Source organism: Neofelis nebulosa, chromosome 8, assembly GCF_028018385.1.
Source record: "Neofelis nebulosa isolate mNeoNeb1 chromosome 8, mNeoNeb1.pri, whole genome shotgun sequence".
Classification (NCBI taxonomy): Eukaryota; Metazoa; Chordata; class Mammalia; order Carnivora; family Felidae; genus Neofelis; species Neofelis nebulosa.
Window position 1 is genome coordinate 84082384 of NC_080789.1, and position 20049 is coordinate 84102432.

The 20049-nt window shown below is 36.0% G+C and overlaps 1 protein-coding gene across 11 annotated transcripts in view; it reads left to right on the forward strand.

Moving 5' to 3' along the window:
* The window catches only part of DNAI7 (dynein axonemal intermediate chain 7), a 77437-nt gene that overhangs the window by 31140 nt on the left and 26248 nt on the right, over positions 1-20049 (forward strand). For 9 of the 11 annotated variants that reach the window (XM_058743331.1, XM_058743333.1, XM_058743323.1 and 6 more), the window contains 3 exons: positions 4277-4423; positions 6994-7097; positions 9132-9441. In XM_058743331.1, the coding sequence (XP_058599314.1) occupies positions 4277-4423; positions 6994-7097; positions 9132-9441 (561 nt within the window). The other 2 variants (XM_058743334.1, XM_058743332.1) reach the window with 2 other exon arrangements.

A 20049-nucleotide genomic window follows, 5' to 3' on the forward strand; every position in this document is an offset into this window, starting at 1 on the left:
GTGAGTGGCTTCCCAGAGACACCACTTTCCAAGAGGCTTCTTTTTCTGTTAAGTCTTGGGTTAGCATTGGTTTAAAGGACCATCAGGAAGCAAAGCCTAGGGTCCATGCAAGGTGGCAAGTTGGATCAGAAACTCCATGTATGGCTGGGAGCCTCAAAAAGTTATTGTGGATGATAGGGGAAATACCTGCTCTGCAAAGGGAGATGATAAGAACTTGTTTGGCTCATCTTTAGCTTATTGAAGGGAAACAAAAATGTCTCTACTGAGAATTCTTAATCACAAGTGAATCAGAAGTTGTATTGGAAGAATTTACCAAAATATAGCACACAGAAGGAGATAAAGAGCAGTTAATGGGTATGTATGATAGAGTAAAGGGGCTAAAATGCATCGAAAAAGGGCACCAGAAGGGAATGACAGTATTCAAAGAGAAAATGGCTGACATCTTTCCAGAATTGAGGAAAGATACAAACCCTCAGATTCAAGAAACCCAACAAATCCCATTAGGATGCACAGAAAGAAACCCATACTAGGCACACTTACATAGTAGTAGGAACTGGAAGGAATTCACTGCACTTGGTCCTATTCTAATGCTTTTTGTTGCAATTCCTCACCACATTCTTGTGCTGCTTGTCACTGGGGTTTACTTCTTCAGCATGTTGTTATGAAGATGGAGTAACTCCAGACCATTAAGCTCATAACATGCATTGCCTAATTTGATGTGGGCAAGCGTATGAGATCCATTTTACATATGTAGAAAGAAAAACTGTGACTTGCTTAGAGTCTCCTATGAGACTTTAAATAGGGCTTACTCTGACTTTCCAGAAGCTCCCAAGCCTCCTGTCCACTGTGAGATATTTGGACACCAGTGAATTCATTGTACAGGGTTCTTGCCATTGCACATCCTCTCTGCCGGCCACCATGGCATGCTGCTGGCCCAGGAAGCCAGTGCTCTGCAATAGCTGGGAGAGAGTGGGAAGTAGCACCGGAGTTCACTAGTGATGAGCTGGAAGTGAAATCTTCCTATTATGAGAGTGGGTTACAGAAATAGAAGTAAGAAATAGTACAGAAAATGAGGAAAGGGCAGATAAAACAAAATAGGAGAGGAGGATGATCATAGCAATAGGAAACTAAAGAGGGCAGCACTTGAGGAACAGAAAGAATTGGATAGCAGTGACCCCACGGTAAACACTAAGTTCCAAATTATCAAATGTATTTATTTGGCAAGCTCTTATATAATACTTACTATTCCAGGCTTTAGAAATAGTTACTTGCTGAATTCTTATAATAACCCTAGGAGGTAGGCACCAGTATTCTCATTTTACAAATGAAGAGGGCATAGTGATGCACAGAGGTACAAAGATGTTATATAACTTACCCAAGTCCACACTGCTAGTAGGAAGTGGCTAGGATCGAAGCCCTGCATGCTGGCTTAAGTCCATACTGCCCTCCACCACAATGCCACCTCTCTTAATTTAGAAAATTTCTAGGTATTATCTGTGTCAGTGTTCAAAACTAAATCCTGCCACTTATTAGTTGTTCCTTCGTCATGCTGTGCCTCAATTTCTCTCAACACTTTAAATATCTCCACTCTCTTCTTGATTAGATGATTTCTGGGAAGTTAAATGTAATTCGTAATTTTGTTTCTCTTAAGGTAAGGTGTTGTTTCCTCTGGCTTCTGTCGGGATTTCTTATCTTTGATTTTCTGTAGTTTGAAAATACTATGCCTAAGTGTAGTTTTCTAGGGCATTTATCCTGTTTGGTGTTCTCCAAGCTCCCTGAACCTGTGGTTTAGCATCTGATATTCATTTAGGGAAATTGTTATTTCAAATATTTCTTCTGTTCCTTTCTCCCTCTTTTCTCCTTCTGGTATTCCCTTTACATGCATGCTATACCTTTTGTAGTTGTCCCACAGTCCTTGGATACTTTGTTCTATTTTAAAAAAAATATTTTTTTTTCACTTTTTGTTTTCTTTGACTTTAGTTTTCAAAGATTCTGTTGTTATGTCCTCTAGCTCAGAGATTCTTTCCTTTGCTAAGTCCAGTCTACTAATAAGCCCACCAAAGGCATTCATCCATTTCTATTTGGTTCTTTCTTAGGATTTCTATCTCTCTGCTTTACGTTGCCCATCTATTTATGCATGCTGTCTGCTTTATCCAGTAGAGCCCTTAGCATATCAGTCATAGGTGTTTTGAATTCCTGGTCGGATAATTCAATATCCCTGCCATGTGTGGTTCTAATGCTTGCTTTGTCTTTTCAAATAGTGGTTTTTGCCTTTTGGTATGACTTGTAATTTTCTCCTGATAGCTGGACATGATGTACTGAGTGAAAGGAAGTGGTATAAATAGGGCTTTAGTAATATGGCTGTGAGGTGGGGCTGGGGAGGAGAAGAATCCTATAGTCCTGCAATTAGGTCTCGGTCTGTTAATAAGCCTGTATCTCTGCATGGTGAACTTCACAAGTGTTTTTAATTTATTTTATTCCCCTCAGGTGGGAGGGGATGGCTCTTGCTAGCTGGAGTTATTTCCTTTCCCCCAGGTGAGTGAGGCTTTGATAAAAGTCCCAAAACTTAGGCTCTAGTTAATTAGTTTCCCCTAAGATCAGGCCTTGTTAAGGATAGAGTACTCTGGTGTATTTCAAAACCGTTCCTTTTCCCTTCCCTCTGCTGGAAGTAGGAGGGGATTCTGCTCCCATATTTATTGTGAGAACCTGGTGGAGCATTTGGAGGTAAGTCTCACAATATTGTGGGCTCTCCTTCTTCCGTGGCTGTACTCTCCTGGAGTTTTTAACTCTCAAGAGCTGTCCACACTAAGCCTTCAGTAATTTGTCATTGGCAGTTTCAGATGTTCTTATCTGGCACTGGTTTCTGCAGTGGCTTTTGTTCCTGAATATACCATGGTAAGCTAACTCCCTCTGTTCACTTATAGGTCTTTCCAGTCTTGAGATCAGGCGTTTGCCCAGTCTCCTCCCTTCTTGTTGATCGAAGAAGAGTTGTTGATTTTTCAGTCTATTGAGCTTTTCACTTGCTGTTAGGAAGGAGTGGGGTCTTTCAAACTCCTTACCAATGGAATCAGACTGCCTTAGTTTCCTTAACCTTAAAAATAGGCATAATAACAGTATCTACCTCATAGAGTTATGATGAAGATAGAATGAATTAAAACATAAACATTTAGAACAGTTCCTGGCACATAGTAAGTGTAGGAGAGGGGAAATTCTTCTATCCTTCAAGCTTTCAGCTGGACTGAGAATTCAATATACATGAGACATGCATGGAGACCCAATAATGAAATTGAAACCCAAAGAAATGACCAAGGCAGGCAGTTTTTATACATTTTAGAGAATCGATTTGTGAGGAATCTACAGGATAAGGAAAATAGGTGTTTGTGAGCTTTAGTTAGTAAGGAATTCTAAGTGGAGTTTGGTCTGATGTGGTAGATTAGTAAAAAAAAAAAAGTAACAAGGTTTATTTCTACAGTTTTCTTGAGTTTAAAGTTCCTATCTCTGGTCTTTTTACTTCTTAGTACAGGGAAGGTATTTTCATACGGGAGATTTGTTTCCTGCTTTCAGGAGACAGAGGAGGGTGCAAGTGTCTTTATACTGGTTGCTTCTCAAGTAGCTTCAATTCAAAATGATCAATATGCCATTGTGCTACATTTGGGGGCGGCCTGCCGTGGGCACCTATATAAATATTCAGTACCTATTAGTAACTATCTGCTCTTCCACCTTCGTCTCATTCTCCTTCTCATTATTGTTTATTTGCTTGTTTTAAATTTTTTTAATGTTTATTTTTGAGAGAAACAGAGAGCAAGTGGGGGAGGGGCCCAGAGAGAGAGACACACAGAATCCGAAGCAGGCTCCAGGCTCTGAGCTGTCAGCACAGAGCCGGACTTGGGGCTCGAACTCACAAACTGTGAGTGAGATCATGACCTGAGCCGAAGTTGGGCACTTGTCTGATTGAGCCACCTAGGTGCCCCTCCTCCTCATTATTGTTATATCACTATTTCTATTGTTCCATTGTCTTCAGCATCCAAGCTATGCCTCCTCCATAACTTACCAATAGTTGAGAATTTTTATAAAGGAGTATCTGGAGGAAATATTTTTATTTTTCCATGATCTTAAATAATACAATTAACACAAGAAAGGATTTTTATGTTTTACTGATGATATGATGTGTTCGTCAATTCTAAAGTGATAGAACATTGCCTTTTCACTTTTTCTTTGACTATTTGTCAGAGGTTTATTTTTAGAGTAAATTTTTACTTTACATTTTACTTTATAGTTAATTGAGAAATTGAGATTACTTTTATTGCAAACGCCATCATATGATTTGGAAGATAAAGCTATAATACAATACCAAGGATCAATTCTAGAGCTGCAGGAGCTCCTCCATCTTAAGTTCAATGTAGCCACAGAACGACTTCTCAGAGTAAGTGTGATTATTTTACTCATAACTTATGATTAACTTTTATAAGAATGAAAACTTTATGCTACATAATAAAACATCTAGTATCTTTTTTTAATTAAAAGGCTATGGAAAAGTCAGTAGAATAATATGAGGCACATACATTTATCCAGATCTAACAACCATAAATACTTCTTTTTTCCAAATTTTTATTTATGTTTATTGTTTGAGAGAGAGGGAGAAGAAAGCAAGCCGGGGAGGGGCAAAGAGAGAGGGAGAGAGAGATCCCAAGCAGGCTGCACGCTGTGATGCGGGGCTTGAACCCATGAGCTGTGACGTGAGATAATGACCTGAGCTGAAACCAAGGGTCAGACACCCAACCAGCTGAGCCACCCAGGTGCCCCCAACCATAAATATTTCGAAAGAAAAAAAAGCATTATCAATGTAGTTAAAGTCCAGTTTTTTTCTTATACTTGCTAAGGTTTAGTGGGATCACTATGAAAATAAATTCACTAAACATTGTATGTTAGATATTCACTACTCTAGATAAATGAGTTGAAAACGATTATAATTATTGGTAGTCACTCTATTTTTCCCAAATATCTTATCGCTAAAAATAATATCGAAATAACTGTAAAATCATTATTATACCTTAGGAAGTAATAATTCCATACTCTAATATCCAGTCCATATTTAAATTTTGGCTAATATCCCATGAATGTCTTCTATAGCCATTTTTGTTTTATTTTGTCCTCTAATCAGAAAACAGCCTTAAGGTCACACATGGTTTGTGGTTATTTTGGTTTATTTTGGTCTAGAACATAGTCCTCTGTATAGTGTTGGTAGCATATGTTCTAACTACAAAAAGAAATGCAAAGAAGGCTTAAACTTCACTAAATTTATTGTTAGTAATATTCATATAATTTTGCAACTCTTTGATTTGTATTGTAAGAAAAACAGGAAGTGTATTAAAATTATTAGTAATCAAGATTATTTTAAGAGAAAAACAGTACATAAAAGATTAGGAAAAAAATACTGTAATGTTAAATTTGAAGTGGAGATATCAGTATGAAGCAGATTTCTTTTTAATCCTTAAGATGGAACCAAGTCTAACTGGGGTAAACAGCTGATTCCAGGTCTGGAGCAAGGACAGTGAAAGATGAGATTGAATTATCTTGTGCTAGAAAGCAAAGAAATACTTACACACTATTGGAGTCATATCCAAAGGCATAGAACTAGCCTAAAGAAGCTCTCACTGGTCAAATTTGCAATAACTTGAATATCAGAAAGAATAATCATAATTGATTATAACACATTAAATAAAGAAAAATCCATGGGTCTAAAGTGATAACTCCCAAAAGGAAGGGGGACAGTGGAGTAAGGGGAAAGAAGAGTTCTTTATAGAAGAATGCCATCTGATAAATGTAGAAGGAATTGTAAGTTAGAAAGTCACCATTTTTCAGTCCCCGATTGTAATAAATGATAAGGATCATTTTCACCTAGGTAATTAGGTGAAAAGTTGTTGAAGAACACCTGATTCTCCTAGTGCCAAAGTATTGGGCCACAGATTATTTATTGATTGGGGAAAAGTATACTTTGTAACTGGGAGAATATGGGTACTTACACCTTAACCAAGTGATCAAGTCCACATTGTTAATAGTGGGACATCATAGAGCTCCTGATAGGATGCAACATGAAGAACACAACATAAGGTCCAATGCCTTCTTGCCAAAAATAACTAAGCCTATGTACACACCTAACTTTCAAAAAAGTTACAAAAAATAAAGGGGATAGAAAAGCAAGTTAAACAATACCATGAGGAAACAATCAGATAAATTCACAGTGTTCTACAAGACATCTATTCCGGATACTTCAAAAGGTAATGTCACCTTTTAAGGAAAAAAGTGTGGGGGATCAATGACTTTTTAAAAATTAAAAATATATTCAATCTCCAGTACTTCTAAGGTTTTACAATATGGCAGCTATACACATAGAGTATTGACTTATTTGAGGCATTTAAGAGAGCTAACATGCAACAAGCTCTATTTGTTTTTATCAAACATTCTTAAGAACATCCTTAAATTGTGCGTTTAATGTTGGACATCAAGTGTCAGACTAATGAAACATGACTCATTTGGATTTCATAAACTGGAAATTTTGTTTTCTAAATTTGATAATGTTCAGAAATTAACTAGCTTTTGCAGTAGCATGATCTACATTTTAATAAGGTACAGATAAAGAAGCAGGTGTATAGTTAAGATGAAAAATCATGATAATGCTAAAATTGAAAAGGGTTCATGGTAATCATGATAATGCTAAAATTTTAACAGTAATCCTGGGAATACAGGAGCAATTTTAATCCTTAGAGACTGTAAGGGAAACTGAGTGCAAAGGTGAAGCACATTTGTATCATTGAAGTTCATTTGTATCATTCAGAGAATTTTTTAAAGCAATTTTTTGTTAGTTTGATATTTTTACCCAGATTACTCTTCTAAGTAATAAAGGGAATCTAACACCTAAGTAATGAAATGACTCTTGTAAGTTGCATAATTTATGAGGCCTCTAATCTTTTATGTTTTCTTTTTCTGTTACAGCAAGCTAGTACATTAGCAGATCTGGATAGTGGAAATATGGAAAAAGTCATTCAAGATGAAAATGTTACTGTATATGTGTGGGCAAACCTCAAGAAGAATCCAAGGTATTCCTATGGGTGATACTGTAGGTCAAAAGACATTGGGAGTCACATCATGATGACCAGGCATATGTCTTTTGCATAATAGTGTGGTATACATGGATAAAACCTATGTTAGGAAGTCAGCCAGCTAGAGTTTGAATCACAGAACTGCCATTTATTTACCTGAGGCAAGTTACTTAGCCTTCTGGAGCTTCATTATATCAATGGTCAACTGATGATTATATTACTTAACTTAATAGGATTGGGTTGAAGGTTAAATATTAATATAAAAATCATAGCATGATGTTTAGTACAAACAAATGCTGAATAGATAAATGTCTTCCCCTTTTCTTTACCCACTTAATTCACACCCCCCATAGGGTGGTAGGTGCTTTCTACATGGCAATCTAAAACTTTAAAAATCTGGGGCGCCTGGGTGGCGCAGTCGGTTAACCGTCCGACTTCAGGCAGGTCACGATCTCGCGGTCCGTGAGTTCGAGCCCCGCGTCAGGCTCTGGGCTGATGGCTTAGAGCCTGGAGCCTCTTTCCGATTCTGTGTCTCCCTCTCTCTCTGCCCCTCCCCCGTTCATGCTCTGTCTCTCTCTGTCTCAAAAATAAATAAACGTTAAAAAAAAATTAAAAAAAAAAAAAATAAATAAAACTTTAAAAATCTTTGTGAACTTTTTAAATAATACTTAAAAAATACATATATATAAATTATATTTAATTATATAAATTATATAAATAATTGTATATATATTATATATAATTAAATATATGATGTATAATTATATAAATTATATAAATTTTATTTAATTATAAAAATAAACTATATTTATATTATATATATATATATATATATTTAAGTGATGTTTCCCCACTTATTTACAGGTAATAACATCTTTCTGAGAAATAAGAGTGATAATGATAAATTTATAATTACTTCTGCTATTTAATCTTCAACAGTTCAAATTAATTGAGTTAGTATGGCAGTGAGTTCTAGAGGAAAAAAATTGCAAAGTAAAAGTTAGGAGGCCTAGGTTCTGGTCCCAGCTCTGAAAAGGCTAGTCATATGATAGTGGAAAGAATTGGACTTTAATTTTGATATTTAGTAACAGGAATGGACAAAATACTTTCCAAGTTACATTTGCTGTAAAATACTCTGGTTTAAATCTAATGAGACAGTGTATTAATATAACCCTTTTCATTATAAAATGTGTTGCCTATAGAAATTACTCTGTATAATTTTTAAAGAAGTAAAATGAATAGCCCTCTATTAACTGTCCAGATTTAAGAAGAGAATTAGAAGAGAATTAGATGGTGTCTTTTTACTAAGATAGTGAATAGTGGAGGCAGAAACAAGTTTTGTTTTATTTGATGATAATGAGGGGGGCTGCAGGCATGACGAGTTTAATGTTGGGTCTGTTGAGTTTGAAGTACCTGTGAAATATCCAAGTGCAACTGTCTGAAGGCACTGAAAAAATCTGAGTTGATCTATTTTGGGGAGTCATTATCATAGATCAGTAGTTCTTAACTTTTTGGGAGTCATAGACTCTTACAAACTTTATTACATACACATCATAGGTAAGGGCATTTTTGGGCCTCTTAAAGCCGATTCAGGGATCCCTCTTCTGTCCCACTACCCCATCCCAAGACACATAGAACTCATGTTAAAAATGCCAGATTACATAAGTAATGATTGAAGCCATCAAAATAAGATCCAAGGAGAATATGTAGAGGGAGAAAGAAAGAGGGCCTGGATAGAGAACTGAGTAATATAATATCAACATTTAAGGGACAGGAAGAAAGCCATACAGGGGAAACAAAGAAGGACCTGCCTGAGATGGAAGAGAAGAGTATGGGGTCATACATCCCAAGAGAGTGTTTTTGAGAAGGATAACACTAGCAACTGGGTCCAAATTGCAAAGCAAGCAAGCAGGCATGGGTTGGGACTCAAACCTGTGGCAAAATTAAAGTGGAGAGAAATCTCGCTTAGGTATAGATTCTCAGCAGACTTCATTTTCTACAGTCTCACCTTTTTGTTAAAATCATTAACAGGTATAGAAGTGTCAGATTCTCTGAAACACAAATTAGATTTGAAATTCCAAGGATTTTAGCAACAAGTGGCATTGCTATACGACTCCTGCATACTCACTATGACCATGCCACACCACTGCGCCCTGTTTCAGCATCATTACAAGGACATACTGCCACAGTAACTCACTTTGTCAAAGATGAAGTTCAGAAGGGAGAAGCAGAAATCAGCAAAGAGCTCCAAGAAGAGTATAAGCAACAAGAATGTGAGTCTGTATCAGTTTGTGAGGAAGAAACAAAAGTTGAGGAACAAGGTGATACTGAAGTACAAATGGTAGGACACATTTTTTAAATGTATACATTTTCTTTATGTAAAAAAATGTTATTAGATTCCCTTGAAGCATTCTCAAGATTTTTTTCCTTAACAACTAAGAAATTGTCTGAAAGCTGCTTTCTTGCCAGTGGCTCAGTTTTGAATGTATATATTTTCTTCTTGCCTTTTATTTATAGTCACTATTCATAATTGAGCCTGTTGTTTCCACATCCTAAAATTCAGCACAGGAATTGCTCCTTTGTATTCTAGGGATATGCCTGAACAGCTTTGAAACAAATTTAATTTTTGTGTATTTTATTTCCAACTCACTTAAGGGAACTTGTCATTAAATGGAAATTTGTAGTAAATACTTTCACTAACTGAAGGATTATCTTACATTACTTTCTCACCTGTTGGTTTTATAAGGTGGAATTTTAGAAAGTAAAATTGATTTTCTTAAATTGCTGTACTCCTCTCTTAAAATTGGACATCTTTAGGGGCGCCTGGGTGGCGCAGTCGGTTAAGCGTCCGACTTCAGCCAGGTCACGATCTCGCGGTCCGTGAGTTCGAGCCCCGCGTCGGGCTCTGGGCTGATGGCTCGGAGCCTGGAGCCTGTTTCCGATTCTGTGTCTCCCTCTCTCTCTGCCCCTCCCCCGTTCATGCTCTGTCTCTCTCTGTCCCAAAAATAAATAAAAAAATGTTGAAAAAAAAAAAAAAATTTAAAATTGGACATCTTTAGATATAATAACATATTTGGGCAATTTACTAATCCTACTCCTTTAGTTGTTTTCTGCTCTTTTCTATTTCTGGGATTTTCAAGCCATTTACTTTTTATGTTAGAATTAACTGTGTCTTTAGAATTTTTCAGAACTGAGTGGCTTTTAAGTTTGGCCATAAACAATCTGCATTTTAGGAAGGTCCAGAAGTAGCAGGTTTTCCTACAAGTGCTAAGACACGATATGCATTGTTTTATTGGTTTATTTTCTTTAAACAGGGTTAAGAATTAGATTGAATACAAACTTGAAATCAGAATAGGAATTTATTAGATATTCTAAGAATAAATTTAATTGAAAAATTCCACTTTAAATATTACACCAGAATAAAAGATTATAAAGATTCTTTAGCAATATAGAAAATGGATATGACATGATGATCGGTACAAAGACTAGTATTTAGAGTATGATTACAAGCATGTCAAAATGAAAAGGAATAGGGGAGGAGAACCCAGAAACTTGTATATAGCTGACATTTTGGAGAGGTGGGAAATGATTTGCTCTTTTAAAAAAATTTTTTTATGTTCATTTTATTTTTGAGAGAGAGAGAGAGATAAAGTGCGAGCAGGGGAGGGGCTGAGAGAAGAGAGGGAGACGCAGAATCCGAAACAGGCTTCAGGCTCTGAGCTGTCAGCACAGAGCCCGATGTGGGGCTCAAACCCACAAACTGTGAGATCATGACCTGAGCTGAAGTCAGTGCTCAACCGACTGAGCCACCCAGGCACCCCACAAATAATTTTCTCTTTAAAAATTCGTCACTTAAAGAAATGATCTTTGAGCAATCCTATAGCTTTAAAAAAAACAAAAAACAAAAAACTTAAAGCTTAAAAAAAAAAAAAAAAGCTTAGGTAGCTTGGTAGCTCCACTAGAGTTCATATTTCCTGTTATCCTGCCTTTCCTGAACATACGGGATGATTACACCCTTCACCACCTTGAAGTTAGGCATGACCATGACTTGCTTTACCTGATCAGATGTGAGTGGAAGGGACATACTGATTTCTAAACGTGGGAAAAATAAAGAATGAGTAAATGGGCCCTGGACTTGACATTGTTTAAATATGCAGTAAAAAAGGCCAAAATGAAAACCCATTAACTTAAAATTTGACAGGATTCATGGTTGAACATTCAGAACTGTTAGATGCAAAAAGCATCTGAAAATGTTTGATCTTGATCTGATTAAAAATGTTGGATAATTTCTCTCCCCTCAGGTCCCTTGATTATATAATTAATGTTTTGTGAAAACCCACCAGCATTTTATTCAAGAATTTCACATTTAAAAATTTTTAAATTAGAAAACATAATTTGATAGATTACTTGAATTTACATTGCTAACACAATTCTTTCTTATGCACACGTCTTTGTTAAAGGGGCCTCATGCAGTGATGATTTATTATGCTCTGTAAATGTTGGAAATAGTTATATATAAAAAATGTAAGCATATAGGGACGCCTGGATGGGTCAGTTGGTTAAGCATCCAACTCTTCATTTCAGCTTATGTCAGCATCTTGCGGTTCAGTTCATGAGTTCAAGCCCTGTGTCGGGCTCTGCACTGACAGCATGTGGAGTCTGCTTAAGATTCTCTGTCTCCCTGTCTCTCTGCCCTTCCCTCTGCTTGTGCTCAAGTACACACACACACACACACACACACACACACACACACACTCACTCTCTCTCTCTCTCTCACAAAATAAATAAATGAATCAAAAAAATGTTTTTAATGTATAAGCATATAAATTCACTGACATACTCAACAGTGAAATTATGTATTTTTCTCAAGGTCTGTCATTTATTTCAGACAATAAGGAGCTATTTACAGTAAGGAGTGCTTTCCTTTACTTTCAGCAATTGAGCTCGAGAGTACCAAATGAAGATTTCCTCAGCTCAAATGGCTCTTACCAATGTGTTTACATTGCGGTTTTCTGTTATTATTTAATGTTTTATTGAACAGTTTCAACGTCTAACTAACAGTATGCCAATACCTAATGTTGATAATGCCACAAAAGTAAGCCCAGCAAAAGCATTCCACCCAGTGGTAAATTGCATGTTTTATAGAATGTTGAAGCTGTCCTCAAATAAGTAGTCTAGGAACCCCAGACTAGAGGTAGCAGGCAATTAGTGATATGGCAGAAACAGTTTTATTTTATGAAACTTCTCCACAGCCTGGGAAGCTTGGCCAACAATTGTGTGAATGGTAGATGGGGGAACCTGGCTGGAGGGAACTTTGTTATCAGGGGATTTGAAAAGAGAAAATTGCCTGAAAGATGAAAATAACATTAATTCACTTACCACCCCTATTTCCAGGAACCAAAACTCTTACCACACCCAACAGGCGTGTGTAGATGCTTCTGCACGTGTGCCCCATCATCCTTCCAAAACTGAGAAGTTAATATGAATAGTGCTAAAGCATTCTTCCACAGAAGCAGAAGAAACCTGTAGTAATGGTTAAGTGTGCCAAGGCAGGAGGGAAAAGCCATTTCCTGTGCTGGGAGGCTTGGTGGGGTGGGGTCAAGTCAGGGGAGCAGTAATTGCTTAGAAGAATCCCTCAAGGCACTTGCTGTGCTGTGCTAGGTAACAAAAGAGAGAAGACAGTCTTTAACAGTTGTCACCTGGGTCTACACTTGCCTCTAATTTTTGTAAATGTGAGTAGACTGCAGGGGGCAAAAATCACTGGATTTATAAAAAAGGATCAGCAGCTCAAAAGAGGAGGTCAAAGATAATTTGGTGGAATTGATGTGGAAAAAAAAAGTAAGAGAAATGGTAGAATGAAGTAAGAGGTTCAAACTCTGTATAAATTTCCAGAAATCAAGAAGGGAAAGAATGAGTTTAGTATAATAATTGGCAGTGGAACAGCATATAAATTTTTGTATTTCACTCTACAGACTAAAAAAATACAGAGTAGTTTGTTTTTATATTTAAAGCTTTAATCAAAGCTCAAAATGATAAAAGTATATGAGGAGAACATAGAGAAGTTATTTTATTATCTTTACTAAGGTCTTATCAGTGCATTAAAATCAAGACCGTAAAAGGAGATTCACTGGATCCAAACATTTGGTTTTTTTATTTTTTTAATGTTTATTTGCTTTTGAGAGAGACAGAGTGTGAGCAGGTGAGGGGCAGAGAGAGGGAGACAGAATCCGAGGCAGGCTCCAGGCTCTGAGCTGTCAGTCAGCACAGAGCTTGACGCAGGGCTCGAACCCACAAACCACAATATCATGCCCTGAGCTGAAGTCGGACGCTTAACCCACTGAGCCACCCAGGCGTCCCTGGATCTAAACATTTGTATAGCCCAATAAACCTCACTATAAACAAATTTGAAAGATCATGAAATGAGAAAACTATTTCAACACATAAAACAAGGGGTTAGTATTCGAATCAAAAGAACTCTTACAAATTGGTAAGACAATCTCCTAATGTAAAATTAGGCAAAGGACTTGAGGAGGCAGATGAGAGGAGAAGTGTAACTAACCAATTGAAAAATGAGAAGATACTGAATCCAATAAGTGATCAAATTAGAAGCAACATTATATCCTGTCTTCTCAGATTGAGTATGAGGGGGAGGACTCATTTTCGCATACTGTTGTTAGAAATGTAAATTTGTATGATCTTTCTGAAGGGCAATTTGGCACATGTAAATGTAGCTATCAGTGATTTTAATTTTAGTAATTTGTTTTGAAATAATAGGACAAGTAAATAAAAATGCACTACAGTGTTTATTGAGATATTTTTATAGTAGCAAATATAGTCCACAGATTAATTATCAAATAGTCAACAGTCAAATATTAGTAGTCATTCAAAATAATGATATCGATTTTATATACTTATAAACTTTTATATACTTATAGATTTTATATACTTTAAATTTTAAATTTTTTAGATATAATTGACATACCTATTAGCTTCAGGTGTATAACATCTATTTGATGTCTTTACTATGAAATAATTACCACGATAAGTCTAGTTAACATTCATCATCATACATAGGTACAAAAATACAATTTTTTTTTTTGTGATGAGGACTTCTAAGATCTCTCTCTGCAATTTTCAAATATATAATACAGCATTGTTAATCATAGTCACCATGCTGTACATTACATCCCCAGGACTTATTTTATAACGGGAGTTTTGTACATTTTAGCCGTCTTCACCCATTTTACTCACCCCCACCCTTGGTAACTGCCAGTCTCTTCTATGTGTTTATGAAGTTGTGTTTGTTTTTGTTTAGCTTCCACATACAAGATAATCCAATATTTGTCTTTCTCTTACTTCACATAATGCCTTCAAGGTCCATCTATGTTGTCACAAATGGCAACATTTCCTTTTGTATGGCTTAATAATATTCCATTGTGTGTATATACCATATTTTCTTTATACATTCATCTATCAGTGAACACTTAGGTTGCTTCTAGTACAGTCTTGACTACTGTAAATAATGCTGTAGTGAACAGTGTATATATATTTTTTAAGTTGGTATTTTTATTTCCTTTGGATAAATACCCCAAAGTAGAATTTTCTGGATCATATGGTCACATGGTATCTCTATTTTTAATTACTTTGAGGAAGCTCCAGACTGTTTTCCATGGTGGCTGTACCAATTTACATTCCCACCAACAGTGCACAAGGGTTCCCTTTTCTCTATTTCCTCGTCAACCCTTGTTACTATCTTTTTGAAAATAACTAACAGGTAAGAGGTGATATTTCACTGTGGTTTTGATTTGCATTTCTCTGATGGTTAGTGATGTTGAATACCTTTTTATGTACCTGTTGGTCTATTTCATGTACCTAGAGGTCTTCTTTGGGAAAAAGTCTATTGAGATCCTCTGCCCATTTTTATATTGGATTGTTTCTTGCTATTGCACTATATAGATTCTTCATGTATTTTGGATATTAACCCCTTATCAGATACATGATTTGCAAATATTTTCTCCCATTTGGTAGGTTGCTTTTTTTTGTTGATTGTTTCTATAGAAGCTTTTTAGTTTGATGTAATCCCAATTGTGCATATTTGCTTTTGTTGCTTTTGCCTTTGGTGTCAAATCCAAAAAATTGTTACCAAGACCAATGTCAAGTTTACCACCTATGTTTTCTTCTAGGAGTTTTATGGTTTCAGGTCTTAGGTTCAAGTCTTTAGTTCATTTTGAGATAATTTTTGTGTATGATGTAAAGTGCTCCAGTTTCATTCTTTTGCATGTGACTGTCCAGTTTTCCCAGCACCATTTACTGAAGAGACTGTTCTTTTCTCATTGTATATTCCCAGGTCCTTTTCATAAATTAATTGACCAAATATGCATGGGTTTACTTCTGGTCTCTCTATTCTGTTCCATTTATATATGTGTCTGTTTTATGCCAATATGTTACTGTTTTAATTACTATAGCTTTATAATATAGTTTGAAATTAGGACATATGATGCCTCAGCTTTGTTCCTCTTTCTCAAGATTGCCTTGGTTATTCAGGGTCTTTTGTGGTTCCAAAAACACTTTAGGACTGTTTTTTTGTAATGCCATTGGAATTTTGATAGATTTCACATTGAATCTGCAGATAGCTTTGGACTACCTGTATCTGTATGGACTTTTTAACAATTTTAATTCTTTCAATCCATGAGCATAGAATATCTTTCCACTTATTTGTGTTTTTAATTTCTTTTATTAGTGTTTTATGGTTTTCAGTATACAAGTCTTTTGCCTCCTCAGTTAAATTTATTCCTCATATTTTATTCTTTTTTATAGAATTGTAATTGGATTATTTTCTTGATTTCTCTGATAATTTGTTTTTAGTGTATCGAAATGCAAGGGATATTTGTATACTGAGTTTGTATCCTGCAGCTTTACTGAATATGTTGATAAGTTCTAACAGTTTTTTTGTGTGTAGTCTTTAGGGGTCTTTCTATATATAACAGGGTTTTCCTGTATATAATATCATGTCATCTGCAAATAGTGTTCCTTTCCACTTGGAGGACTTACTTCTTTTGCTTGAAATAATTGCCCTGGCTAGGACTTCTAATACCATGTTAAATAAAAGTGGTGAGAGTGGGCATCCTTGTGTTATTCCTGATCTTAGAGAAAAAGCTTTCAGCTTTTCAGTGTTGGGTATGATGTTTGTGGGCTTGTCATATATGGTCTTCATTATGTTGAGGTACATTCCCTCTATACCCACTTTGTTGAGAGTTTTTACAAAAAGTGGCTGTTAAATTTTTTTAAAATGCTTTTTCTGCATCTACTGAGATAATCATATGATTTTTATCCTTCATTTTGTTAATGTGCTATATTACATTGATTGATTTGTGGATGTTGAACCATTCTTGAATCTGTAATATATCCTACTCAATCATTGTGTATGATCCCTTTAATGTATTGTTGAATTCAGTTTGCTAATGTTTTGTTGAGGATTTTTGCAACTATGTTTATCAGGATTATTGGCCTGTAATTTTCTTATGGTGCTGTTGTCTGGTTTTGGTATCAGGGTAATACTGGCCTTATAAAATTAGTTTGGAAATATTCCATTTTACTCTGTTGTTGGAAAGACTTTGAGAATGGTTGATGTTAATTATTCTTTAAATGTTTGGTAGAACTCATCAGTGAAGCCATCTGGTCCTGAATTTTTGTTAGGAAGTTTTTGTTTGTTCGTTTGTTTTTTTGTTTGTTTATTGAATTTCCTTACTGGCAATTGATCTGTTCAGATTTTCTATTTCTTCAGGATTCAGTCTTGGCAGGTTTATGTTTCTAGGAATATCCATTGCTTCTGGGTTGTATATTTTATTGGTGTATAATTGTTCAGTGTAGTCTCTTATGATCCTTCATATTTGTGGTATCAGTTATAATGTCTCCTCTTTCATTTCTGATTCTGAGTTCTCTTTTTTCTTGGTAAATCTAGCTAAAGTTTTGTCAATTTGTTTTATCTTTTTAAAAAACCAGCTCTTAGTTTTATTGATATTTTCTATTGTCTTAGTCTCATTTATTTCTGTTCTGATCTTTGTTATTTACTTCTAATTTGGGGCTTCATTTGTTCCTTTTCTAGTGCCTTGAGGTGTAAAGTTAGGTTGTTTATTTGGAATCTTTCTTGTTTCATGATGTAGGCGTTTATTGCTATGAACTTTTCTGTTATAAGTGCTCTTGTTGCATCTCATAGGTTTTGGTATGTTGTGTTTCTATTTTTATTTGTTTCAAGGTATGTTTTTTAAATTTCTCATTTGATTTCTTCTTTGACCCATTGGGTGTTCAGTAACATGTTGTTTAATCTCCACATATTTGTGGATTTTCCAGTTTTCTTCTTATAATTGATTTCTAGTTTCTTAACATTGTGACTGGAGAAGATGCTTGATATAATTGTAGTTTTTTTTAATTTCTTAAATTTATTTTCTCTAAATTTAAATTTAAATACAGGCTTATTTTGTGGTCTAGCATATGATCTGTACTGGAGAATGTTCCATGTGCACTGGAGAAGAATGTGTACTCTGTTGTATTTGGATAGAATGTCCTGTATATGTCTGTTAAGTTCATCTGGTCTAACATGTCATTTAAGGCATTGGTTTATGTCTGAATGATCTAGTCATTGGTGAAAGTGGGGAATTAAAGCCCCCTACTGTATTGTATTGCTGCCATTTCTCCCTTTAGATCTGTTAATAATTGGTTTCTTTGTTTAGGTGTTCCTATGTTGTATACACAAATATTTATAAGTGTTGTATATTATTGTTAGAGTGACCCCTTTATCATTATGTAATGACCTTTGTCTCTTATTAGTCTTTGTATTAAAGTCTATTTTGTCTGATAAAAGTATAGCTGTGTTATTTTTCTTTTGGTTTCCTTTTGCACGGGTATCTCTTTCCATCCCTTCACTCAGAGATTCACTTTAGTGAATCTATATAGATGGGTCTTCAGATTCCACATATGAGTGAAATCATATGATACTTTTCTTTCTCTGCCTGACTTATTATGCTTAGCATAATACACTCTAGTTCTATCCACGTTGTTGCAAATGGCAAGATTTTATTCTTTTTGATTTTCGAGTAGTACTCCATTGTGCATGTGTGTACACACACACACACACACACACCCCACATCTTCTCTGTCCATTCATCAGTTGATGGACATTTGGGCTCTTTCCATAATTTGGCTATTTTGATATAGTGCTGCTATAAACACTGGGGTGCATGTGCCCCTTCAAATCAGCGTTTTTGTATCTTTTGGATAAATACCTACTAGTGCGATTGCTGGATCGTAGGACAGTTCTATTTTTAATTTTTTGAGGAAGCTCCATACTGTTTTCCACCAGTTCATGGCTCCACCAGTTTGCGTTCCCACCAACAGTACAAAAGCGTTCCCCTTTCTCAGCATCCTCGCCAACGTCCGTTGTTTCCTGAATTGTTAATTTTAGCCATTCTGACAGGTCTGAGGTGGTAACTCATTGTGGTTTTGATTTGTATTTCTCTGATGATGAGTGATGTTGAGTATCTTTTCATGTGTCTGTTAGCCATCTGGATGTCTTCTTTGAATCAGTTATCACTTTAGCATTTCTTATAAGGCTGGTCTAGTGGTGATGAACTCTTAACTTTTGCTTGTCTGGAAAACTCTGTCCTTCAATTTTGAATGACAACTTTGCCAGGTATTCTTAATTGGCAGTTTTTTTCTTTTTAGCATAATAAATTGTAACATTCCCTTCTGGACGGCAAATTTTCTGCTGAAAAAATCTGATTGTTTTATGGGGGCTTCCTTGTATGTAATGAAATATTTTTCTCTTGTTGCTTTTCAGGTTCTCTCCTTGTCTTTTACTTTTGACACTTTAATTATAATGTGTCTTAGTATGGGTCTCTTTGGGTTCATCTCTTTTGGAACTCTGTAGGCTTCCTGGATCTGGATGTCTGTTTCCTTTCCTAGAGTAGGGAGGTTTTCAGCCATTATTCCTTCAAATATGTTTCTACCCACTTCATTTTTCTCCTTCTGGGACCCCTATAATGTAAATGTTGGTCTGTGTCATGTCCGTAAGTCTCTTAAGCTATCTCCACTTTGTCTCCCTCTCTTTTTTCTGCTCTGATTGGGTGAATTCCACTGTGAATACAATTCACTTATTGTATTCTTCAGCTCTGTGATTTCTATTCGACACTCTCATATTTTCTGTCCCTTGGTTGAAATTCTCACTTTGTTCATCCATTCTTCTCAAAAGCTCAAAAGCTTGGTGAGCATCTTTATGACCATTATTTTGAACCTTTATCAGATAAACCACTTATCTCCATTTCATTAAGGTCTTTTCTGAGGTTTTATCTTGTTCTTTCCTTTGGAATATACTCCTTTGTTTCTTCATTTTCCTTGCATCTCATTGTTGGTTTCTATGCACTGAACAGCCACCTCTCCCCATCTTGGAGTGTCCTCATGTAGCAGATAAAATGTTTCATTCAAGCCTGCCCTAGCTCCTGGTTGTCTCTGCATCTTTTGTGATTGTCCAAGCAGCCAACTTTAGTTTTAGTGGCTCTCAGTAGTTGAGGATGTGCCAAGACCTATCAGTTTCCCAAAGGGGAGAGTCTCAGTCAGCACTTAGGTTCAGGCTAATTGGAAGCCAGGCCTTCAGGCTGCAGCTTTTTAAAGTATGCAAATATACACCTTTCAGTAAATACTGGGAGAAGGGTATTTTTGTCTGTTCCCTCTGAGCTGAGCCCTGGGGTGGTAGCCAGTTAAGAACTATTTTTTTCTTTGCAATGTTTCCTTATACTCATGAATACAAGCCCTTTTCACCACCAGACCCAGATGATCAAGGGGCACCCCCTGGGCAGCAGACACAAAACCCAGGGCACCAAATGCAAAATACAGGGCACCAGACTTGTGTACAAGCTCTCTGGTAAATGCTGGTGTTCTAGGGTGCAGTAGAGTA